We start from the raw sequence: 27,047 nt of genomic DNA on the forward strand, positions 1-27,047 counted from the left end.
CTTCAGAGGTTGGACAGGTGTCTTCTCTTCCATCATTCTCCAGGAGAATTGCTAGATTGAATGCTGTGGGCCCTGGTGCTTCACATCTCCAGCAGGTGTAAGCTCTTCCGTTATTCTTCAGGAGAATTGCTAGATTCAAATATGTGGACCCTAGTGCTTCAGAGGTTGGACAGTTGTCTGCTCTTCCATCATTCCTGGGGAGACCAGCCTCCAAGTCATTAGTATTGGCTTACTTTGCTTGCCATGCATTAAGCTCACAGTTTAGTAATCTCTGTGCATTTATGGACAGTTTAAGGCACTGTGCCCCAATAAGAAAGAACCATTGTATTTTGTTAAAATAATATACATTATGTAAAATGTTTGTTACTTTTCGACTAAACATTTACAGGGTTATTCACAAAAGGGTGAAGAGTTTGGAGAAGGCAGGAGAAGGGAACAATCTAGGACAACATAGCTGATCTGTAAAGTGAGCTGAATTGGAGAATGTTTCCTAATCAGCTATGTTGTCCTAGATTGTTCACTTCTCCTGCCTTCTCCAAACTCTTCACCCTTTTGAGGAATAACCCCATACATGATTATATACGGATTAGCCTGCCAAAAACTTGCAAACGTTTCTCAATAGGTATTAGAAATGAACAATGTTTTCCCACCAAAAGGTTACATCCTTTGAGCATCCATGTATATGAGAAGAGAACCATGAAGGTATCTGTTTTGCTGTGCTCAGACAACAGGATAATTGTCCAAACCTTTATGAATCACAAGGAAGGAACAACAGATGTTAAATGTCAATGACCAGGGCTGGGACTAAAATGCTCCCATGTAGTCTAACTATACACATGAATTTACTTGCAAAAAACAGCGCTAGCTTTTATTTTCTAACCTACGTGATGTAACTGGCAGTGTCAATATTTTTCTCTTTATACACATTTTATATATGAATCAAACTCCACTGGTTATTCCTGACCAGAATAACATTTCTGCATATACTGTGAACTTTATGAAACCCTTTGGGTTCAGAAAATTGCTAGTAATTCCCAGAATATTGTACCCTCTGTAATTCAAGATGAAAAGCTGAAACGCATAGCTTAATTTTGCTGCATAATTGTGAATTTGAATGCAGCAGATAGGCGATGCTGCCATACAAGTTAGTGGTTGTGTGTTCCTTTGTAAGTGTTTGTATCAAATTATTTATATTATTCATCTAAATTGCATCTATCTATTCATCTACATTGCATCTATCTATTGTGAATATGCAAAACAAAAAAAAGTAATAGAATTTTTTTGCAGTGACCTCCTCCTTGCAACATTTCAATTGAATGGGTGTTTTATTTGTTTCCATATTTAACACTGTCGGAATGAATCTCGGTATATAATTCATGTATTTTCCCAGGCTCACAACGGTATAGCAAGGCTAATAATCAGCTAGTATTGGGAAAGAGAGCTTTACAGAGATACTGAATATTCAGGGCCCAGTTAATTTAATTAGCTTACTAGCATTGAAGATGCTTTCAAATGCAGCTTGACATTAACATTAATTTGTTTTGTGTGCAGCTCTTTCATTTTTTTAGGAAGGTACCTAAGTGGTTTGTGCACAAAGAGCATCCTTTAGCAAGCTGTACTCATTGTCTAGAGTTTGTATATTGACCTCCAGGAAAGACAGACAGCTGGGAAGTCCCAATTTCACATTAGGTGAGAAGACTCCCTTTCCACCTGATTGAACTGTACCGATTGTCAGAGTGCTGATAGCCCTGGGCAGTTTGTAAAACAACATGAACCCTTTTGTAAGAAACTCTTCGTGCAAATTGTTGCTGCGACTTTCATATCCCAATGGGATAGTACAGGAGGAGCTGACAAACCAGTGAGAAAAAGACTTTGGAACACAGACATTCTTCTCAAGTGTCACATTTGCCAAGATAGACATTTGTGAAAAAATACTTGAGTGTCAAGACAATAACTGTAATTCATAAAAGTCTTACAGAAAGTTTAGGCTTGAACTTTGGCTGTCATAATGGCAGGATAAGTCTTGCATAGCTGGCAGGTGGATCAAAGACAGTTCAACTTTTATTGGTGACCATCCTCATTTTCTATCATGGCAAATGTCCATGTTTGTAATACAAATCCAGAATGTAGGTTTTATTATTATGTATATTAATTAAAGGAGGGCAAAACAAAGTCCAGGACCCAGGTAGCTAATGCTCTTTAAAAATTACAGCTGGCACCTAACATTTGAGGTTTTCTTTTGTTGTTGTCATTGTTGGTGACTCCTAAAAAAAATCCCCTGCTGGCTCCTGGATTGGACAGACTGGCTTCTGAACTCCATGTTTATTTGCCCACCCTGAATTAAAGTGTACCCAAAATCAAAACTTTTTTAGTTTTGAATAATATGGTGGGAGGTTAGGACCCATCGGGTTACAAATTCTGAGCCCCATCAGGTTATAATTGCTGGCTGTGTCTCTGCTTGGGAGGTTAATTCTGTTTGTCCTTGTGACTATTGTCACCAGTTGTGAACGTGAGTAATTCAAAATCTTGTCACCATAACAGCAATGGTAGGGAAAACTTCCAGTGGGAATTAGGAAGTAAGGAAAACTTCTCGAACCATTACCTACTCTGTCCAAAATGAAAAAAAAACTTTTGACTAGCAGTTTATATTTGTGAAGAGCCTCCAATTAAGAAACCCGCTGCCCAAGTTTATGGGCCATTTGCTAATCCCATGAAAGTAACATCAAACTTGTCATCTTCATTGTCTTAGAACTAGTATGTGGCACTTGAGTCAGCAAACACTTGCTGTCAAGAGAGGCTTTTCACACAGATGCTTAACTATGTTAGCGGATTTCAAGGTGTACTTAGTTGTAAGATTGAACCATTGGGTATCAGAGTTTTTAACAAGATTGGTTTTATATGTTCATAGCCAAGTCTGTAAGATCCTGATATTTGGTCTGGTAGTTGAATATCTGGATTGCATTGGTGAAAACGCCATCCTTCCACCGTTATGTAAGTTTCCTAACTCATTAGAGAATAAAGCTACTTTGTTGCCAGAGGAATTGATAGCTTATATTACTGAAATCCCTAAACAGGGTCAGGACCTTGTATTGAGCTTGTTGGACATTAAATGTTCAACAGTCTTGGAGAGTAGATTGAAGCTTGTCCTTGACAGATTGGACCAAATCTTTGTAAAGCTGGCCATACACCTTACAATTATGTGCAGATTTTCTGTGGTCAGATGCAAAAGGTGCAACAGATTCCTCCATCTACACTTAACTATGTGGATGGAGTAATCTCCACCTGGGCCAATCTGTTGCACTTTTTCCATCTGACCACAGAAAATCTGCAGATAATTGTAAGGTGTATGGGCACCTTTAGAGACATCTAAACGCACGAACCTTAAATATGGTATTGCGGATATTTCTTTGTACCCTTTCCCAAAATAATATATATATATATATATATATATACAGGGCTTGAAAAATGTTAGGGTGTCTCACCAGTCAGTCAAAAATGTCACCAGTCAGGACTATAGCCTTGCAATTTATGTTAACATTTTTTGGGGACAGATAGAGCTTTCTTTTGGAGGTATATAATCACCACTGGGGGGAAAGGGGGTTATTTTTCTTACTATATAATGAAAAAAGTACCATAAATGTTTAAAAAAAACAAGTTTCCCTACGTTCTGTTATAAAACATGTATTATTACCCATATTTTTGGTAAAACATAAAAGTCGGGATCACATCGGGTAAATAGACACCAAACATGTCAAGCCTTAAAATTGCTCACCAAAAACGCTTTTACTGCTCATCAGTTTAGTGTTATCAGTGATTAATGGCCCTAAAATTATTGCTCTCACTCCGACGTTTGCGGCGATATGTAACATGTGCGGCACAATAGGTTCAATCGTCATTTTCGCACGTAGGCGCACCCGACGCATATCTGCGTGTGTATGTGGGGGGCGGGAACTTAAAAAAATTGTTTTCTAATTTTTTTATGCTTTATTTTTTTTTAGGATTCTTTAATTTTTGTATTACTTTTTTTTTTTTACACACAACTTTATTGCTATTACATGGGGGGCTAAGAATCCCCCTAACAGCTATAGAGGACTACAAATCCCAGCAATAATACATCATATACAGCGCAATGCAGAATAACGCCTGCTACAGAGGAATACAAATCCCAGCAATAATACATTATATACAGCGCAATGCAGAGTAATGCCAGCTACAGAGGACTACAAATCCCAGCAATAGTACATATGTAGTATAATGTAGTATTGCTCCCGTGATGGACTACAATCTCACCACAAACTAGTAGTCCATCACTGGAGCCTTTTTTTTTTTTTTTTATCCGATTAATCGAACTTAATAATCGGCCAACTAATCGATTATGAAAATAATCGTTAGCTGCAGCCCTAGACCTGTATCTACAAATTAATAGTTCCTGAAGACCTACCTCCTCCTCAGCAACTGAGACAGGTATCTGGTTCATTGTCCCTAGCTTTTTGGAGATGTGCACGCCTTGCAGATTTAAAACAAAAGAAAATTGCATGCAGAGGTAGTTTTTGGTGGTTTGCTCATGTGTTTGAACTGTAACTGAGGCCTGTTTTATAGGCTAAACCTGTGGTGCCTCAGTAGAAAGCTTTGAATGAGCCCCCCCACCTTTCCTTTGCTGCCCCCCATTCAATTCTTTCCTTTTACTGGTCCACATTATTCTTGTAGCTACATGCAGAACATGTTAGCAGGGATGTGCTAAAAAGGTCTTCAACTGCAGATGCCTTTGGATGGATAACACAGTGGGACTATACTTGATCATGTGATTTGCAGTGTCACTGTGCCAGCCAACTTTCCTGTCTCCCATGGAAGAATTTACAAAGGGAGTTCCTATCTGTTGGTGTGCCCTGTGTATTTGTAAGGTGCACAAGTGGGGCACTAAAGTACCCTTTGTTGGCAGCGAAGTTATATTTTTTGACCAACTGAGGAATGGATGGGTTTGTACTGTGCAGCCAGCTGAGGCACTGTACCAAGACATAAGGGTCAGTGGCAATGCAGAAAGAGCACTTCTAATATAATATATTAATTTAATACACTAAATGTTCAATTATCGTAAACCTATAATTTTATAGCTGGGAATAGCACGTTATAGTACTTTATAACGTTTATTGATTATTCATTTTAGTGTGAGTGTTCAAATGTAGATTTTTGTAGTACAGGGAATTCCTCACTAATCCAAGATATGTCTGTACATAGCACACATTTTAACTGGATTATGTAATTGTGAGATTTAAAGTAATGTGTATAATCGACTTCATGTTCTTGGATAAAGAAACCTGATATAAGTTGTGTTGGTATTAGTGGTATGCAGTGCTCCTAGGTGTTTTCTTTCACATGTAGATATTTTATTTTGTGATGTCAGCATACTTGATTCTGACTATACTGTACATTCCATTTTCAGAAGTAGTGCAACAATTCCAAGTGAAAAAAGCTAAGTGCATTTTTTTTTTTGTTACTAGGCATTTATGGAAACTTAGGGGGTTATTCACTTAGTTGCCAAAGGCAGCTGAGTGAATAACCGAGCTGAAGTGAACAGAGCCGAATGACATTCAACTATTCGCTCCAGCTCAGTACGGCTGATTTCAGCCGTACATCGGCTGACATCAGCCATACATCGGCTGCCTTCGGTCAGCCGAACATGCTCTGGATGTTTGGCTGAGCCGAAGTGCAGAGGGACTGTGACTCAGCCGATCCAATATCTGTATAAGCTGATCCGAAGCTCCGGCAGCTCACCCGCTGCCGTACGCCCCTATTCTCATAGTGACAGACTGGCAGTGAGTAAATAGTGAATGCCGCCATTCGGCTCGGCTATTCTGCTCGGTACCTCTGATTATTTTCGAAATGTAAAAAAAAATTCAATATATATATATATATTTTTTAAAGAAAATAAAAAAAAAGAATAAAGAAAAACAATTGGGTGGAGCGGAGCTAGCGGTGACAGATAGCTCTGCCCAACTGTTTCCTTTTGGCCGGCACCTGCCAGAGGTCCCGGACAATGAATAACAACTGGGCAGAGACGGCCGTGACATCACGGTCGGCTTCGGCCGACCTTTCTCCACGCTTTGGCTGTCACTTCGGCTCAGTCGAGCCAAAGCATATGCCTTCGGCTCGGCTGAGCCACTCGGCTGCCTTCGTCTACTGTATGTCTACTGTATTGTGAATAGCCCGTACAGAAGCCCTTCAGTTAGACTGAACTGAAGGGCAGAGGTGGCCAAAGAGAGCCGTAGGATCAGCCGAAGCTACGGCTGGATCCTTCGGCTCTGTAGTGACTAACCCCCTTAGTAACTTAGGCGTTATGACAGGTTCACTCTATGGCACAAGCAGTAATGTGGATCCACAGCATCTGCAAGCCATTAAAGCCAACATTGTCATCTGAAAAAGTGTTACATGCAAAATATGCTTAGGTCCTTTTGGATAGAGTGTTGTCAATATACACTGAGTGGCCAGATTATTATGACCACCCCATCAGTACTTCGTTGGGCCACAAGATTACTCCACCAGATGACTTTGTTGGGCCGCCTCGTGACTCCACGAGATGTTGAAAGGTGGTGCGAGGAGACTGCACTGTTGCCCTTCTGTTGTCTTGTACCAGTCTTGCCACTCTCCGTTCTGCCCTAACATTGACTAGTTGCTGACGGCCACAATTCGCACGTTCAGACCCAGATTTTCAGCTGACAGTCCAGTCTTTAAACACTTTAACAACAGCTGCTCTTGAACATTTAGCGAGCACCAACAATCATCCCACGTTCAAAGGCTGTTAAATCTCGTTGTTTACCCATATCTTCAGAAAAAAATCACTTCTACTGTTGTGGTAAACAACCTGCTTCCATATTTATAATGGTCTGGCCCTCTAGCAACTTCAGCACGAAATTATAGCTAATTTGCCTACAAACGTCAGGTGGTCATAATAGTCTGGCCACTCAGTGTATGCTTCTGGAGTACTCCAGTCACAGAAGACCAGATTGCATTTAAGCCCTTTCACCATATATGAGGTTTTTTGATCTGTATAGACAGGAGCTTAGGTCATCTGCCAGGGAAAGGCTTCACGATAAAAACCAGATAGAACGTATAATCCTCCCCCAAAATGTTTGTATTGTATATGTACCCATTAGATAGAGCTCTTGTTTGACCACCATCCCTGGGAGAGGAAGTATGGGGAAATACACACCTATGGGGACACAGACAGTAGGAAAGACTGGAAGTGGGTTCTAACCCTGTTCCACTATGTCAACAACAAAATAAAGAAATATTTGTCTGGAATTTCTATTATTCAGCTTTGTAATGTGTACATCCTTCAAGTTAGCAATCCAGATGAGAAGATCCAGCAATCATTTTTTTTAAGTTTACAGAATGTTCACCTTCATGTTTATTTAACTGGCTTCTTGCTAAAAATATTTTTTCAGTGCCCCAAAACAATAACTACAGAAGATTCCCATAAGTTTTACCTTACTTAAATGTATTTTCTGTTTCAATATTTGTATTTTAAATTTAAGGTATAAAACATGACAATCATTTTTTCCCCCTCAGGGGCTATACCACATTGAACATAATATACATAATTATCAGGAGGATGTGTAGAGATAACAGTGGGCAAGTAGATCACTTACATACACATAACATTGTGCTATATGCCCCTGTACAGTATTATTCTGGTTCATAAACAGTTTGTCCAATGTTGAAAACAAGAAGAAGAAAGTTACAACTCAGGTGGTGAGGAGGGGGGAAGTAAGCAAGGATAAGGAAAAAGGAGATGGAAGGAGGACACAAGGGGAGTAGGGTAAGCCAGGCTGTATCTCCACTAGCCCAGTGTCCAGTGAGACACCAGGGGAGCATGTAAGTTAGCCAGGGTTCCTAGATTTTAAGGAATTTGGCTTGTGAGTCTCTCAGATTATTGCTCAATTTCTCATTTACCAAACATGAATTCATGCCTTCTTTGACCTCTTGTATATTGGCTCTGGTCTTCTTTCAAGCCTTCCAAGGCTATCATTTGCATGGCTGCTAAGAATAAAAAGATAGCCAGGGTTTGTTCGGAGGATTTAAGGCCTGGAAGAAGACAGTGCAAAAGCTTTGCCCAGGGGTACTGCAGGGATTGTAATATGAAATAAAGTCTGAATCTGGCCAAAGATCCTTGGCCAAAAGTATTGTAACTTTGGACATGACCACCAAATATGTACCATGGTGACCACATCCACAAATCACCTATCACCATATGATGGGATAGTTTTCCCTATTCTAGCAGGTACAAAATACCATCTCAAGAGAACCTTGTATGCTAACTCCAGTATGGTCATATAAATGAACATTTAGCTACCCTGGACCAGATCGTCACCAATCCTCGATTTCTATAGGTATTAAATTGTCCTGTACTCTTTGCTGGAGATATGGAAGTTGGAAATGGGAGGGATGAGAATTCAGAGCTGAATATACAGTAGAAGATAAATTAGCTTGGGAGATCCAGGTGTATTTAGGCCAATCTACTCAAAGACCGATTTCATAAACAGGAACTCTGAGTTTTTAATGTGTGTCAGGATCCAATGTCTGAGCTGGAGATATCAGTAGAAATCTATTGTGAGAGCGTTATATTGTTCCCGAATTGTTGACCAGTATGGGAAGGTACACGAATTGAGAAAGCAGTGAATGTGTGTAAAGCCCCTTAAAAACCCACCAGGAGAAAGAGTTAGGGTTTTCCCAGCCTGGTAAAGATAGCAGGTTATAAGTGATCGGCAGAAGAGGTTGGAACGGTAACATCAAGTTACCAGAGTATCTAATCTAGCTCCTTAAGCTGTGCAATATCAGTGAGCTAAAGTCGAGTGGCTGGAAATGAAAAGATATTTTCAAGCAGTTAAAAAACAATACCTACCTGTAAAATTATTTTTTGTGTCTTCAAGAATCATCCATCATGAAACTTAGTTGCTCTGTACCTTAGGTAGCACCACATTTTCTGATCATGCAGTTTTTAGTCTTTGGGCCTCTTCTGTGCCTCCCCTAAAACATGTCTAAGATCTGCCTGAACTATGATTGCTAGCTAAGTGCATTTCCACCCTGTCCTAGAGCTGAAACATAAGACTATCAGGTCAGATGGTTAAATAAAATTGATTCATCACCTAAAGGGTGATTTTGGTGGGAATAGTTCTCAGGGCTAAGCAAAAAAAGGGTAGAATATCCGTATTTTTTTTATTTATTTTAGTCTGCTACTGCATCTCATTAATAACATGTGCTTAGCAGCTTAGCTTTACTTACTGATCACCAAATTATTATGAACATAAGAGCAGGTTTCAGAAACCAGTCTGGGTCTAATGCATGGCTGACTCTGTTTTAAGCAATGGATGAAAGCCCCTAGTGTTTAAGGGTGATCGGAATACCAGACAGTAACTTTACACTAATTCTAGATGAGTACTGTGAAGTAGGAAGTGATTGTATGTACTTGCACGAAAATTGCAGTCTGGCACTGCCTTAATGTGTTTCTAAAGACTGTGTGAAGCTGAAATGATAGTATCAGAAATATAGTATCAGTATATGTTCAGTTTACAGCCAGAATATCATAACAGTAGATAGGGTGAGAACTTCTATCATCAAATTCTAAATATAATATTCCAAACCTTTGCATTGCCAAAATGTTTTCTTGTATTGTTTAAAGCAGTGAGACCCAGCCCATGGACTTTGAACTACTGGTGGTTCAGTGGTCCATCTAGAGAATATCTTTTACACTTTTCTATCTTGTCTGACCCCTACTGCATTCACTACACTACACCTTTTCATAGATAAGCTAATGAAATTTAAAGTGGAAGTTCACCCTAGAATTTCCTAGTGTGTTTGAATTATGTCTGCATTGCAATTGTCTAGCAATCTGCATTGAAACACTGTTGGATTTTACCAGTCATTCTATGCAACTCATGGCATCACTCAGCCTCTTCACGCTATCTATGTCTTTGACAGCATCAAGGCACAGAGGAAACATGTTCACGCAGTTTTCAGCCAAGCTTTGCAGTTGCAGGACATAGAAAGCATGAGGGGGGCTGCTTGACACCGTGAATTGAATTGTGTCACTGGTAATAACTGGCAGATTTCAAATGCTGATTGCTGAACAAGCAGAGCATCGACAGAAGTCAAACATGGTGCTATGCATTTGTCGAGGTACATGTATTGCATGACTGTTTAATGTTCATTAAGTAATTCTAGCAAGAACTTCCACCTTAATGATATGGTTAAACAAGATAAGCCATCAATAAATACAAGAGATTTTGTTTTTTAGGATGGGTTTTCTTATATAATGTTCTTCTCCTCCATTGCAAGCAATGACTCACTTACTTATAAATGTGGCACAATTTCTGTAACTATAGTAGAATGAGGCCAGCTGTTCCATTTTGCAGGAGCCAGTATCAGCCCCATGTTGCAAGTGTGAGTGAAACCAGTTGTGAGCACTTGTGACAGTAATGTGAAGTATCAGTCTTGGTCATTGTAGCAGGGAAGGTGTTAAAGGACAAGTTCACTTTTGTATTAGTTTGCCATATGCCCGTCCTGTTGCTCTGCTCAGTAAATTCAAATATATAAAGTTACATCAGACTTTAGCAGCTTTACATTTCCCTGACCTCCCATCACCTGCCAGTGTTTGGAACCTCTGGGCATCAGAGGTCTCTGCACAAATGTGCAGGCATATACTGTATTACCCTCTATAGCCAGGCACTTATATGGAATTGTTTAGAAGCTGCTCCATCCTAAGGTTCAATGCTGCAATGCGGTGCAAACCTTTAAGACTCTGAATATGGTGTATGACTTTGAACATAGGAATTTTTTAACATGGGTGACGGAGTCATATATTGGTTGCTTTTTTTCAGGCAATTTTGACGCTTTTTTTGTTGTTTTTTTTGCACAATTATCTGGTCTGTGTTTGAGATTTTTTTGTGTTAGCCAATAGAAAGCAAGTTACTAGGAGGAGAAGACAGTGGTTAGATGTAGGGATGCACTGATAACGCTACTAGTATCGGTGCTGATACCGAGTATTTGGGTGAGTACTCTTACTCATCCCAAATGCTCCGATACTTACCCCCAATACTGGAACTTCCGGTCAGAGGGAGATTCCCTCTGACTGGCAGTGCCGTGAAGGAACATGGAGCCATAGCCGGGAAGCCCGCTCCTTGCTATTTGGCCATTACGAAAGCACAGCTATGCAGGTGAACTGTGCAGAGTGGCGCCCCCTTATAGCAGGGTGCAGCACTCACCAGCCGCACACTGACCCGTGCATCTCTGGATTCAGGTCCATTTTGACATCACCGGCCAGATCCCAGGGCCAGCAGACTAGACATTCGTCCAGAGCTCTCTGCCCGTGGAATGCAGAACCGGGAGTGCCATGTAACACAAAGCCAGGACGCGGAACTCTAACAGGACCATCCCCTTCTAGCTTGATGCTGATCGGCATGGAGTCAGCTAAACAGCATGGAGCCGACTTCCCGGGCAATCAAGAGGCCACCCGTCTTCCTGATTGGCCGGAAAGCTGTCTCCATGCTTGCAGAGCACCAGTATCGGTACTTGGTATCGGCGAGTACCAAAAGGTAAATATCAGTAATCATACTCGATACAGAAAAAACGGTATCGGTGCATCCTTAGTTAGATGCTAAATCACATGAGAAACATGAGTTATGCACGTTTTTCAGGTGCTCTCATTGAAGTCCATGGGTTCAAAGGAGAGTAGTTTTTGCCCCAAAAAGCTCATGTGTGTTTTCAAGTGTTGAAATGGCTGAGAATGAACAGGCACTATTGAAAATAACGGGAGTCTTCATGTTGAGCATTGTTGTCCTTGGGGAAACATCCGGCAAAACTCTTAGGTGTGAATTACGGGCTTTTGGATAAACTGTAGAAGAGGGATCAAATAGTGCTCATCTAAAGTAAAGAAAAAAAGGATATTATTAGAGAACACGCACATAATATGAAGAAAATAATGTAAGGTAAGGAGAAAAAATAATGTAAGGTAAGGAGTTGTGCTATCTGAATGAAGAAAATGAGGCTGATTTACCAAGGGTGCCCATACACTGTGCAAATTTCGACCAGTTCTTGAGTAACCGGCCCAAATTCGCAAATTGTGGGCCTCTGTCCGCACCCTTTCAGCCAGGATCCCCCGATCAGCTGATCGAAAATCTTTGTACAACCAGAGCCGACAGCCAATGAGCTCCCGACTCTGGTCAAGTATTCTGACATTGAGTTATTCCATTCAAATGTTTTTGTTTACTTTGTTGAATACGGTAAGCCTAAAAATTCAAATTTAAAGCTTAAGTTTAGTTATTTTTTTGTTTGTTATGCAAACTCAGGGACATAGCTTACTACCAATGAGGTATGTCCCATGGCTAGATGGCTTCTGCTTATTGTAGAAACCCTCCAATGAGTGTTACTGGATACCCCCTACAGCAATGAACTTCCATTGCTGTGGGGGTTTACAGAAGCTGCTGCCAGTGTGAGTCTGCAAAAGTTGCACCACTCGCCCGCCCGTTCCTCCTCTATTTTCTATTCATAAAACTTGTACTATTATTTCCCACAATGCAAAGCAACCTGTGACTGGAGGAGGTGAATCTTGGTATACATCCGCTCCCCCTCCAATCACAGGTTGCTTTACCTTGAGATTTTACAACAATGCTAACTGATACATGTGCAGTAGAGGCAGAAAGCATTGGAATATACCAACTCTGGTGACCAAGAGGATTAATGTAATCTGTGACATTGTTTTAGGTAATCCTTTTTTTTTTGTGGCATTGCAGAGTTGTGTTACCTAAAGCTTCCAAAAGGCCATTTGGCACTTGAATTTTTGAGGGAAAAAAAAACAAAACCTAATGCAAGCAGCATTTGATGGATGTTCAGCCTGGATGTCTAATTTTTGGGCTTTATCTGGATGTCTGGATGTGGGGTACTGCACCTGGATGGGGTTTAAATACTCAGAAAAGAAATTCCATGGCTGTAATTATTGTATTTAGGTAACTGTGTATATTACTGTTTTTTAACAGCCCAGGCTAAATGTGCGGCAAGATCTGGCATAGAGGTTTTCTGCAGTGTTTTGTTTATTCTGGTTATGATGATAATAATGCTTGTGGTTACAGAAGAATGTGGCATACCAATCTTTTCGTGTTTAAAATGTCTTATTTCACTTTACCTCTGTGAGGTTATGTAAAGTCAACTGTAACATAATCAGCCAGATACATGTGGTGGGTATTCCATGTTTTCTTTATGACCCTAGAGTGCACTTTTCAACTGGGGTTTCCGGCTCCAGCTCAGGTTTACAGACATTTCAGCACTGCTGGGAAATTGTTCGCTGACTTTCAATTATTTATTTACTCCCTCATTTATTTGTTCAGGTAGTTAATTTGAAGGTTAAGTGCACTATTTACTATCAAAATATTATAAGTAGTCCTTTTGATTAACTACTATCGCACTGAGCAGTGTTTTAACATCCCCACGGAGATCTATAGGTCAGGGGTGTCTCTGTTGTGCTGGTTAGGTATGTACATTATAATGAAATGGACATATTTTGGGGGTCTATTTACAAACAATAAGCAGAGTCATTTGCCCCTTCGAATCTCTGAGAACATATGTTCTGTGTGAATGAAGGCAAAAATTAAAGCTCTTGGTATATTTTTTTCCTTTTCAGGTTGAATGTAATGCAATACTGCACTGTGGCCACTAGATGGAGATGAGGAACATAGGAAATACAAACTTGTTAAATAAATACTACATGACGATTCCGGATTAGCTGATACAGCTGATACAAATTAATACAATGTATACATTATGATTTATGCGTGTTTTCAAGTGACGCAATGGCCAAGAATGAAGGGCACTATGGGTGCTGCTTTTTTCCTTGCTCACCTTGTGTCCTTTCCATGCATTAAGGAGACAAAATTGATCCTTTTCACAATGAATTTGCGTATATTCAAAGCCCATAAATTAGGTCAGAAATCCACGTGGGAGAGTGAGCTGTCCTTGTTGGCCCAAGTGGGCCAACCTAGCAACCATATATATGGAGAACCGCAGAGTGATAATCCGGTGATTTAGTTTGCTGACAACTACCAAACACCAGATTTGGTACTGCTGAAAAATATATATGGTTTTCAGTTTGTTCAGCGGGCAGAAATATATCTATTATATACAGTATATATAGCCTGATCTATGTGAAGAACCGTTCACGTGTGCGTTAAAAGAGGCACAAACATCCATGTAGTTCCATTTCTGTAGGGGTACACAGTCCCATCAAAATTAGGGAAAAACGCCGCTCTCTCAGCAGACTACCCTGCCACCTTACAGTCGGCTTCACGTACTGGTGGTTAACGCGTTTCAGGGGCACGCCCCTTCATATATAGTATATATGTGTGTGTTTTAAGGCACTGGCTGGCAGAATTGTAAATGGTAGGTATGTGGTTTTTTTGTTGTTGTTTACGTACACATGTGTATCATTGTTTTGGGGACACATCAAGCTTTCTTTTGGTGGTATTTAATCACCACTGGGTTTATTTTTTTTACTGTATAAAGAAAAATACCAACAATTTAAGAAATAAACTTTTTCCTGCGTTATGTTATGAAACATTTATTGCCCAATTTTTTTATAAAATATAAAAGATGGGGTCATGTCAGGTAAATAGACACCAGACATCTCAAACCTTAAAATTTCATGTGGCCGCAAATTCACAAAAAACGACCATATACAAAATTGACAAAAGGCAACGCTTTAAAATCTTTGACTGTTCATTAATTTAGTGTTAACAGTGATGGATGGCCCTAGAATTGCTCGCACTCCGATGTTCGCTGTGATATGTAACATGTGTCGTATAATCGTCATTTTCTCACATAGGCACGCCCGATGCTTGTTTGCATTGTATGTGTGTACGTGAGGGACTTTAAAAAAAGATGGTGTTTTACATTTTTTTTTTACATGTGATTTTAATTATTAGGCATATTTTTTTTATACACTTAACTTTATTGCTATCACATAGGGGGATTTTTAGACCCCTATGTAATAGCAAAGAGGATGTGACAGGTCCTTATTATGGTAAAACAGCAGAAAGGCATAATGGCACACTCACAAAACCAGCATGTAAAACAACATGTCTCACCAGTAAGGATAATGACAGAGGTTTGGATACACGTCTTCAGCTGAGGATGTGTAAGCCGCACTGCCGCGCCAAGGCACCTCTTATAGTGCGGTCCTAACTCTAAACTATGAGAGTCTCCATCTTGGAGCACATGGGGGCAGAAGATATCAAATTGGGTGCAGGTTTGTCAGGAGGACGCCCAACCTCCTTAAAGGTACAGAAACACACAAGGGATCCCGCACATCCTATTGGCAGCTGAGAAACCCCATGCGTCGCTGCACCAAATCGGTCAAGCAAAACAAACGACAAACGCACTCAACAATTTGTTACCAGTTATACAGTAAGGTGCACACGAAATGGGCTTTGAATAGTAAAACAGCAGAAAGGCATCATGGCACACTCACAAAACCAGCATGTAAAACAACATGTCTCACCACTAAGGATAATGACAGAGGTTTGGATACACGTCTTCAGCTGAGGATGTGTAAGCCGCACTGCTGAGTGCGTTTGTCGTTTGTTTTGCAGGTCCTTATTATGGAGACATCAGGGGTCTGTTAGACCCCTAATGTCATCTATAGCCCCTAAAGAAGCTGATAAAGCAGAGATCTTCAGCTTTTCTGACTATAGCAGCTGGAGAAATGACAGGCTGAAGGCAAAAGTGATGTAATACACCAGAGGGGAGTTCAGCCGGGGTAAGTGTGCTAATCTCCCTTCGATCTCAGTGCAGAGACCCACAGTGCCGGTCTCGGGCCCGCATGGGGTAGAGTGAAGCCCGGAATAGCCGGCAGCAGAGGGACGCACACTTCTACGCACCATACAAGCTTTCGTAAGTGGGAGTGGGAAACGTTGTATATTTACGGCGACTCATTAAATGAAGCTGAACAACAAGTAGTTAATTGTATATTGCAATATTTATTTTTCCTAAAGAATTACTATAATGAAATCTGGAACTTAGGTAACTACATCAGCAGCATGGGAGGTTTGTTGCTGGTCGATACTCAAAGAGGTCTCCATTCTTCACACCTCTATTTATATCTAGTTTATTACTACATATGGTCCAGTAGGGAGAGCATGACACTATTGCCTAGTCTAATGTAAACCATAGTGCAAGTAGGTGGAGAAAGCAGAGGAACTGAGATTTAGGAAAAAAAAGAGACATCATCCATCTCAGTTCTTCCAAATATATAACAAGTCAGTGACTCAACTTCTTTGCATGCACCCAAATGTGATACGTTAGGTTTGCATAGACCTACCCATTAATTATTTGCATTGTGAGTATTATTCAGCAAGTGGCATCCCCAGGTTACAGGTGTCAACTCTGTCTGAGTTGGGAGAATAAATGAACAGCAGTGCAAGTAACAGTAATCCATTTCCACCATATGCACACTGACCTCAAAGCGTTCCCACCTCACAGCCGTCACATGATCATGTGCAGGTATCTATGGGATGATGAAAGACAGGCCATTGTGTAGGGTCTAGATAACTGATATAATTGTTTCAGTTTACCTGTTTAGGATATTATCAGCTTGTAGGGATCGGTATCCTCTGTCAGGCAGTGAATCCCTTATCTGGCATTTAATCTTGTCTGTATGGGAAAACCAAATATTTTGCCCGCTGAGTGAAACTTTTGAATTAGTGACCTAACGTAATGCGAGACAATGCCTTGGCAGTGAACCTTTTCTCTTCTTACCTATAGGATAATGAAGTAACGTAACCATTAAAGACCAAGCATCAGCTAGATTGATCTGTTGTGTTTATTTAGAGTCCCCACATGCAACATAGCACAAACTACCTTTAAAAAGCCTATTCACAAAGGCGCAAACCAGGTTGTTGAGTCTAATCTTAGTTTTAAAGAATTTTAGTCTAAACAAAAAATGTGTGATAGCTTCTTTTACCGCAGTTGTTTGTATCTCTAAATATAACCTGTTAACAGTTTGGTCTCCATTTCAGAAGCTGCAAAGTCTGCTCATATGCAAATTAATTCAACTCAATCTGGCACCTAGAATTATTTATTTTCTGTACGTGACCTGTTTTTAAGACTATTGGAGGTAAACTAGAAAAATGCGGTGTCTATGGCCTCCCACCATTAAAAGCTATAATGGGGGAGTGGCCACACATCTCCTATAATTTTTGGATATTTATTGATTTATTCTACATAATTGGCTTCAGATGCGTGTGACCTCAAAATTAGTGTTTTTCGTTTTGTGAAATTGAATTGGAATTATGTTTTTCTATCATTAAATCAATAGAATCCCCATATTTATATCCTGACAGTTGTCATGCCAATATTCCCAGAAATACTTATAGGACTCAGTTAGGAAATAAATGGCAATTTGACGATGCCTGCTATGGTAACTTGGGTTCCCCATTGCCCGGTGGGATATTTTGCAGGGCATGCAGGAGTGGGAGACAAATTTCAAAATGGGTTTTCTGCCCGGCAAAATGATTGTGTATCAAATATGTACACTTGGTTTGCTTCCTTTATTTTTCTTGCCCTTTAAACCGCTCTAAAGAAACTATATCCTGTCGTTTCCCCCCATCCATGTATGCTGTATGTATCCCAAGACATTTTGTAGCAAGTGGTGAAAATATATACTTATGTGTATAGTTGACGGTTTCACCATTTTCCACACTTAAATTGTTAACATTTTTATTTCAATGACCTGTCACTATAAATGTAATTGCTGTACAAGTAGAGGTAAGACTTAATGGATGGGGTCTGCATGGAAATCTGTGGCACAAACTTAGAACTGCACAATAGAGCAGTAACTGGCACAGGCCAATGGTTCCCTGTACAGTGGTATACCTAAGAACGGAAACCAGTGATCGGTAATCCGGGGTAACTGGAGAAGACTTATTGAGCACTTATATTTTTCTCTTGCTTCAAGGCCTACCCTCCTCTGAAAAAGGGATGAAATGTTGTAAATGCTTGTTGTGCACTTCTATACAATCTGAAGCCAATGTGAACAAAGTCTTAGGATGGTTTATGCTGTAATGATAGATACACTTTATGAAGTCACAGATTTATTGCTGATCTATGAGCCATTAAACCTATCACCACTACCCTTTTCCACTTTTGGAATTATGTTGCCAATTCCTTCAGTTGTAAATATAATTAGCAGGGGTTGCTCTGACAGATGCCCTCCAAGAAAATATTGGAAGTTTATTAAAATTTGCTTTTGTGATTTTTGGCCTTTAAATAAAAATTAAAAAAATACACAGATAGAGAGTAAAGGGACAGGCTCAGGGACACCCAGGAACAGTCCAAACAGGCTTGTATAATGTATTATTGCTGGGGTTTGTAGTCCTCTATACAGCCCAATGCAGAATACCACCAGCTATATAGGAATACAAATCCCAGCAATACATTATAGAGCACCATGTGTGGGAAAGTGCAGGCTTACCTGAGCAGTCTTCCAGCAATTTGCTTCTGAGATTGGGCCGGTCTATCTACGGCTGTCATCCCCCCACACCTGCTCCTCCTTACTTCTTCTAAATCGGAAGCCGATTAATCTATGATTGAAAAAATTTACAACCTTTTCAATAATCCATTTAGTCAATTAGTTGTTGCAGCCCTAGCTGAGACTAATAATGAGGTCTGGCTACCAAGTAAGATGTGGACCTTATAATGGAGGCTTTAGGCCTCATGCACACTACGTTGAAAAAACATGAGTTCAGGTACATGTGGAGCTCATTTCTAAACCCGCCTGGACTGATGTAATGCTTTTCTATGACTGAATGCACACCAAGACATCCAGCAGAATCTAGGTGCATTCAGTCTAGCTCAGTTTACCAAAAACTAGAAATGTCTGCACGCATGTAAACATATGTAAACTGGCCTAAGCCCAGCACAGGAAAAGGTGATCTGGGAAGCATAAAGCTTACCAGATAACATCTCTTTTACTTATCGCAGCCAGCTAGGGTACATGAGACCTTATCCTACCCAACCCTCTATGAAGCCACCAGGAACCAGAGCAGAACAGATTTTGAAAAAACAAAACATTTGAGCCATAAACCCTAAAGCTACTCACCAAGTATGTGAGAATGTATGTGGGAAACGGAGATGATATATATATTAGAATTTATATACGGTACATCCAGAAAAAAAAAGTCACATGCGCTTATATTTTGTTGGACCACCTTAGCTTTGATTACAGCACGTATTCGCCATGGCTTCGTTTGCATAAGCTTGTTTTTGTACATCTTGTAGTGATCATGGGAGAGTCGGACCACTGCGTAAAGTCTTCTCCAGCACATCCCAAATAGTCTCAATGTGGTTCAGGTTTGGGCTCTGGTGGCAAATCCATGTGTGAAAATGATGTCTCATGCTCCCCAAACCACTCATTCACAATTTGAGCCTGATGAATCCTGGCATTGTTATCTTGGATTATACCCATGCCATCAGGGAAGAAAAAATCCATTGTTGAAAAACAACCTGGTCATTCAGTATATTGAGGTAGGCAGCTGACCTCATTTTTTGGGCACATAACATTGCTGAAAAACTAGACCTATTATCCAATGGAAGGCTCCGACTATACACACAGTATACAGTATGTACTGTATCTATAGCAGTCGTGTGTTATTGCCTTGCTTTCATCTTTATCATGTATCAGTGGAGATGCCCTTTACATTAAGCGGTTCCAGTTGCACAACTGCAGTGTTCTTGAAATTTTGAGCAATTTCCTTTTACTCATTCAAAACGTTTGAGTAGATAGCGTGGTTGTTTCTATGCTGTGAGATAACCATCTTGCAACGCACTGGACACTGAAAGCAAACATACTTTTAAGCTTTTTTTTTTCTTTGTTAAATGTGTCTGGATTATACGTTTGCAACAAACTTTTTCTGTGCCGTAGTTTGCGCTTGGTTTAAAAAGAACCATTAACAGTAGTTCAAAGATCCCTTAATTGCTACCTTTCATTGAATAGCTTCAAATCAATTAGGTTCCAAAATAAACGAAGTGATGTATTTGTAAGTTGGCTAAACACAAAATCTGTTTGCTTAGTTCTGCAGCTTGGGCAGCCATGCTGTCCTCTGAATGTTACCAAGAGTTCACTGCAGATAATCAAGTGATCTTTGAAGAAATATTTCATTTTGGCCTCAATAGCATTTCTAACTTTGGAACTTCTTTTTTCAAACCTTGTTTCATTTAACAGACATTAAAAATACAATGCTACAAATATGAGCCTCATTTTCTTTTATTTATGATACATTTATATTTTATTACATGTTTCCTATTTTTTATTTCTTGTGTATTTATTAAATATCAGGCAATGTAAGATGGTTCTCTAAATATTTTCTTTATTTAATATGATTGGGATATAAAATACGGGGGGGAATGATTGCAAATGGAGCAGACAAAATCTGGTGCAGTTGCCCATAGTAACCAATCAGCCTCTCTTTTCATTTTGTTCAGTTACGTTTTGAGAATGAAAGAAGCTGATTGGTTGCCTTGGGCAATGGCTCCAGATTCTGCCTGCTCCAGTTTTGATAAGTTCCTCATTTTGTGTGTTGGTGCACTGCGGCACCTTTTCATTTTGAATAGCATCCCCACGCACCTGCATGGCAGATTCTGTCTGCTCCATTTTTTATAAATTTCCTTCACAATTTTTTTAAATGTTTTATTGTCATGTTATGTAGGTTTATTTGCAGCCAGCAGTGTCTATTTCACATAGTGATATCACATATCGGAAAATAAGATGTGCTCATGGTAAAAACATTTGTTTTGGTAATATGTGTGACTATTCTGCAAATGCTGATATATATTTTTATATAAGTAAGTCATAGTGCTCTGAAAGTCCTTTGTCAGGTAATAATTGTGTATTTGTAAAACAGAGATTGTATATATTTTTTGTCAGTATTTACTACATTTAATGACATGGTTAACCTGGTGATTACATCTTCTACTTATTCCATGAACAAAATCTCTTTCTACATAACGGTTTTTAGTGTCCATGCCTTTCTTTTCTACAACCATATTTGCATCGTATAATGATGGCTTTCCTTCCCACAGAGCCCACCAGACAGACCCGACTTGGAAGATCTAGACATGTTTGCCAGCTCCCGAGAACAGCGCTTCCGTGTGTTTGCCTCACTAGAATATGAAGGACAGTTATATATGACCCCAAGGGATTTCCTAGAATCAGTTACTACAGATGAACCGAAAAGTAAGTCTTATCAATATTAATCGGCATTTATATCATTTTATAAACAAAAGGAGACACACAGACATAAGTGTTACCAGAGTTTCAGTGCAATTTGTGGAAGACCATAAACAGCAACGTTTTCCTATACTGAAAGAAATCATTCATACATGGAACGTTGCTAGATAATGATGCTTCAGGGAATAACCATGTATATGTATATTACAAATGATGTTTCTTAGGTAAACAGATGTTTATTTCTTCAGATCTCTGTGATATGTTTTTGGATAGCCTAGTGCTAATTAACAGCATTGTATCCTAGAGTACCGTACAGCAGAATATACAGTGCACATGCAGGAAATTAATTCATTGATGATGATAATGATTATGATGGTGCAGGACAGACTTTAAAGAAGAGCTAAAATTATTATTAATCCTTGCAGTGGGGCTACCCCCGCACTGCAAGGGTTAAGTCTTGTTTGTGTCTAGGTGAGGTTATACTAACTTGATCCTCAGAGTCAACATGTCCTTGGAACTTCTCTCTCCTTCCGTGGCAGTGGTCTTAGGTCCCATAAACTATCACCTTCTATACACAGTGTATAGAACATGAGGATGACAAGGGACATTCCATTGCTGCAGTGTAGGAAGAGAGAGGCTGGAGGGAGCTCTGTCACTGCTGGCCAGCTCTGAGGGTTGGGTGAGTATAACTTTGTTACTTTCAGCCCTAGAGCAAAACAGGCAGTTAGCCCCTCTGCAATGGTTAATATTTTTCCCTGGAATTCTCCTTGAAGCTCAGATTTTTCTAAGGTTCCAGTTACTTCATGTAAAAGGGATACTAGTAATGCTTACAGATATATATGCAAAAGACACTGCCTCCTATATCAAAGGTGCAGCACAGCCTATTGTACTAGGTTGTCGGCCATTTTAATGTGAACCTGTCACAGGGTCACTCCCATGCTAGTCCTACCAGATGCACATACTTACCCTCCTTTGCTCCCCCCGTCGCTCTGTTCAGCTGAAAATAGATAAAGTTACGGATTTGAATCTTACACAGGACTGAGGACTTTCTCCCTGATTTATGTGACAACCCTGAGTACCTTAGTGTCCAAGCACCAACCATTGTGACATGGGAGGAAGGAACACTTTGCGTGACGAAGGAGTCCTGTGTGGCTCGAAATGTTGCATTCATGTGTCATGCTAAAGGAATATGAATAATGATGACATTCCGAAGCAGAATGGTGTGCGGACAACATATCTTCTAGGTGGAAGGGAGTCACATAATGCCCCATATTTTAGGTATTTCTCTTTTTTTCCTGACAACCAAACGTAAAGGCATGGAAGAAAAAGAAGAGTGAATATGTACTGCTGGTGCCCTGCATGGCCAAAGCATCAGCTGACTTTGAGCTAAAGGAGACAAACAAGTGATAGTTTGCAGGTGAACCGTGGTACGAGAACCTCAGTTAATTGCTAGTGTCCTTAGGTGATGGATCTGCTCTGAGAGAAACACATTATTTTCTTCTCTTTTTACTGAAGACTCCACTAGTAAGTTTCCCAAATACTGCTTACAGCCACTGCGTTGCTCACCTCTATTTTTAAATTTGGCATCTTTCCCCAGTGTCCATAAGCTGCCTGGGAAGCCTTTGTCTGGGTGATCCTACTGTGCATGCACCGGCCATTTTTCTTTCATGAAGCACGCTGAGTTGGCTACACACACTGTTCCAACTACTGCTGCAACTGCTGAAGGAGTCTAGATCTCTGCTGTCCATTGCTCTGGGTTACTGCTTCTACGTACAATGCTGGCACACTAGATATCCTCCAAAGTAGTGAGCACTTGGGGCAAACCTCACAGGCAATGGCAGATCATAAGCACAGGAGGTGTGGGACACAAGCTCTGGGGCCGAACAGCTTAACAATGGTTCTGTCCCTCTGGAGACCCTGTTTTTCAATATCTCTGACTGTTTCTTCACTGCCCAACTCAGGGTCCATCTCAGCACCTTTCAGGGCTCCCTCCTTTACCATGTCCAGAGAGGAGTTTACCGCTATAATGGTGGAATGTTTGAGAAAAATGTCTGCACTTTTAGAGTCCTCAGACAACGGGCTTAAACTGGCCGCTTCTCCCCTTCAGAGCCCCCCTTCTGAACTTTCTCTGCCTCCTTGTGTGCTCCCTGAAAAAGAAGATGGTGAAGCTGATTCCAGTTCTGTGGACTGAGCCCAAAAAGAAGACCTGTCTCCCAATAATTCTTTTATGTCAGGGATACTATATCTGTGGATGTGGTTTGTAGTTTACGGTTAGAGCCCCCTACATCGACTTTGCCAAATGTTGCTAGTCTGGGTTCCTTAGAAATGGCCAAATCTGCTAAAACCTTTCCTTTACACTAGTGTTGTACTGTGACTGGGATGAAAAACAGTTTGCTCTTCCTGAATAGTGTGCTGAGCAATACCCTATTGAGGAATGTTTCCTTTGAGAAAGGGGCTGTCCCTGTTGTAGATTCGGCTATTTCTTGTTTAAAGAAGATTTTAATGATCTCTGTAGAAGATGTTGCTGTTTTTAAGGACCACGTGGACAAGAGGTTAGACAACCTCTTTAAGGCCTCATTTGCCCTTGTAGGCCTTACCAGGCAACCTGCTGTTGCCACCATGGTGGTGTGTCACACCTCATTTGTATGGTCAAAGGCTATGGCTAGAGACTCTGGGTTCATCTCGAGGGACTCCACTGCTTTAAAATGTCTAAAGCTCTTTCCTGTGGTTTTGCTCTACTGTGTAGATGGCCTGATGATTTCCCTTAGACAAATCTCCAGAATGGGTCTCCTGTCTGTCCATATGCAACATATCCCATGCCTAAAATGATGGTATGCAGTGCTCTAAACACATGCCCTTTACAGGGAAACACCTGTTTGGTGAATCCTTGGATACTTATATCAAGGAAGTTACTACGGAGGAAGGGGGTGTGTTAAAACCACCTACCTAACTCAGAAGTCCAAGCCTCAGACTGGCAAAATATTTGCTCCCTCAAGTAGGGTTCCTTTCATACCTCCCATGCCTCAGGATCCAAATCCAAGCTGGACTTTCAATTTCATTGTGAATCCTGGCCCTATGATCCCATAAAAACTGGGAACAAGCCCTCTTCATTATGAAGGGTCCTCTCAAGTGGGTGGATGTCTGTCAGCCTCCTCGGTCCACAACATTCCTGATACCGGGGTTGAGAGTGTCATAACCAAGGGTTACAAGCTGGAGTTTTGCTCCAGTTTTGGATCCAGTTTAGTCTGATCTAAGTCGTCCATCTTCTGAACTCCTGCCTCAAATCATTCGCCGAAACAAGAGGGCATTCCGATGATCCTTTTTGTTGCCAACTGGCCCAGGAGTACGTGGTACATTCTTAAACTCCTGGCAGATTCTCTGTGGGCAGTTCTGGGTCGTCCTGACCTATTGTCTTAAGGAATGGTATTCCACCCTATTTTTCGGTCACTGACTTTAACAACCTGACTTTTAAAGCAGAGGTCTTGAAAGACAGAGGTCTCTTGGAAGCTGTCATCCCTACACTTCTGCAAACTAGGAAATGTACGTCTCGCAAGGTCTATCATTGCACCTAGAAGTCTTATTTTGCTTGGTGCAAAGTGAGGATGTTCCATCTTAGGAAGTACTCAGTAAGACTCATCCTATCTTTGCTCCACTCTAGTCTAGACAACCATTTATCCTTAGATACTATCATGGGCCAAATATGTGCTATGGCTATCCTTTTTGAGAGACCATTTTCCTCTCACTCTCGACTGAAGGTCTTTGTGCAGGGGGTCACACATGTTATTCCCCCTGTATGCATTCCGGTGGATACACCGGGACCTCAACTTCGGCTTTGCAAAAGCTGCCCTTTGAACCTCTCAGAGATATTACTCTGACCCTTCTCGCAAGGTTGCCTTCCTTGCCAATATTACTTCTGCCAGACATGTTTCTGAGATGACGGCCTTTACTTGTAATCAGACCCTTGCAGCTATTCATAATGATAAGTAAGTACTGAAACTTAAGACCTACTCTCTTCCTAAGGTAGTCTTTGCCATCCATCTTAACCAGGACATTGTACCATCATCCTTATGTCCTGCATCAAAACATCTTATTGAAGTTTCTCTCCATTGTTTGGATGTGGTTCCAGCTGTTTGAGTTTACTTCTATGCTACAGCTTCTATGTGCAAGTCTGACTCCCTCTTCATCATTCCTGAGGGTCCTCGCATGGGGCAGCCAGCTTCTTGTTGAACTTTTACCAGATGGATTCGGAGCACTATCATTCAGGCCTGCAAAGTAAAGGGTAAAGTTCTCACTTTCTGGTTACGGCTCACTCTATCAAGAGTGTTAGTACCTTCTCAACCTTATAGCATCAGGCTTCGGTTTTCCAAATCTGCAAGACTCCAAATCTGTTAATATGTTTGCTAAGTTTTACCAGATGGACGTACAGGCCCTTTGCGGATGCTAGATTTGGCTGCAAGGTTTTTCAGGCAGCCTCCTGAATTGTGGGCCCATTCTGTTATTGTTTCCTGTTGGGGTTAGCTGTAGTTGTTTTCACTGACTTGTTAGCCATTGTTTGTGTGTTGCCTGCCCCTATGTTGGACTGCTTTTTGGTGTCCCATCCATTCAAGAAATAACTCCCTGTGTCCTGTGGTGAACGATCAGGAATTTTTGTCTTGCCTGTAAAATCTGTTTCTTGAAGTATATCACAGGACACAGGCCCTCCCCTTTGGTTTCTGTGATCCACTCTGCTTGCTACAACACTGAGAGAGGCTCAAAACTAACAAGGCTGCCCTAGCAGCTTAGTTATGGCTGTGTCCAATAACTTGAATGTATCTGCATAAACTATCCACTCAGGAATTACCTCCCTGTGTCCCATAAGGTACTCCGAGAAACAGATTTTACAGGTCTGACAATAATTGTGTTTTACTTTGTTTTTATAAATGAATAGACTTTAATGTACAATTTATTAACATTATCATTATTTTTCAGGTCCTAAGAAGTGGAGAACACTTTCCAAACAAGTAAGTATTTAATTATAGATTTTAAGTTTATAAAAATTATTTTCCAGCTACAGTTAATTTAAACGTCATTTTTGTGTCTTTTTCTTGAGTTGTTTTTATTATAGTAAAACAAATTAATGACATCAAATAATTGAACCGTTGTGGAATAATTCCAGTTCTTTTATACTGTGTAAAGCCATGAAAGCATAGTCAGTCTTTTTCTTTAGAGATTGCATGCAAGAAAGGTAAACCTAGAATACCTGTCTGATCACCCATACCTCCATACCACACATCTAAAATTAGAACTATTTCTAAGCTAATAGTCTTACAAGAGAGGTCCATTTAGTAGCTAATCGTGTTGGTGATGATTGTTGTGAGATAATGAAAGTCTTGTGTGGAAATATAACTTACCAAGTTGACTAACTTTTTCAGAAAGTCCTTTGCCTTTCTGAAGGCCTTTCTGATACTCCATCATATCTTAGATGGAATAAGTATCATATATAGCAGGGGTTCCTAAATGGCAGGACGAGCAGCGGTTCTGTCCGGACCGTGATTGCCAGTCAGGCCCCCTCTCCACTCCAGTCATTAGTTGTTAGGACCGCTGGCGTCCTAACATACAATGATGTCTGGTGTCCTCCTCCACTGTCATTGCTTGCTAGGACCATGGCATTCCCAGCAACCAATGCTGTCAACTGTGTTTCCCGCCCCAGCATTACAGTAGGATGGAAGAGCTATCATGTTCCACTATCATCACCTAATTAATAAGGGGGCACTCTTACATTGTGTATAGTGCTCCATTACAT

The 27,047-nt window shown here is 40.5% G+C and overlaps 1 protein-coding gene across 1 annotated transcript in view; it reads left to right on the plus strand.

Moving 5' to 3' along the window:
- Positions 1-27,047, plus strand: part of MICU3 (mitochondrial calcium uptake family member 3) — a 131,869-nt gene that overhangs the window by 14,246 nt on the left and 90,576 nt on the right. The window contains exons 2-3 of the mRNA XM_018565115.1: positions 21,118-21,271; positions 26,234-26,265. Coding sequence (XP_018420617.1) covers positions 21,118-21,271; positions 26,234-26,265 — 186 coding nt within the window. The remainder of the gene's footprint in view (positions 1-21,117; positions 21,272-26,233; positions 26,266-27,047) is intronic.

The sequence above is a fragment of the Nanorana parkeri genome, unplaced genomic scaffold (genome assembly GCF_000935625.1).
Source record: "Nanorana parkeri isolate BGI_ZX_2015 unplaced genomic scaffold, ASM93562v1 scaffold814, whole genome shotgun sequence".
Lineage (NCBI taxonomy): Eukaryota > Metazoa > Chordata > Amphibia > Anura > Dicroglossidae > Nanorana > Nanorana parkeri.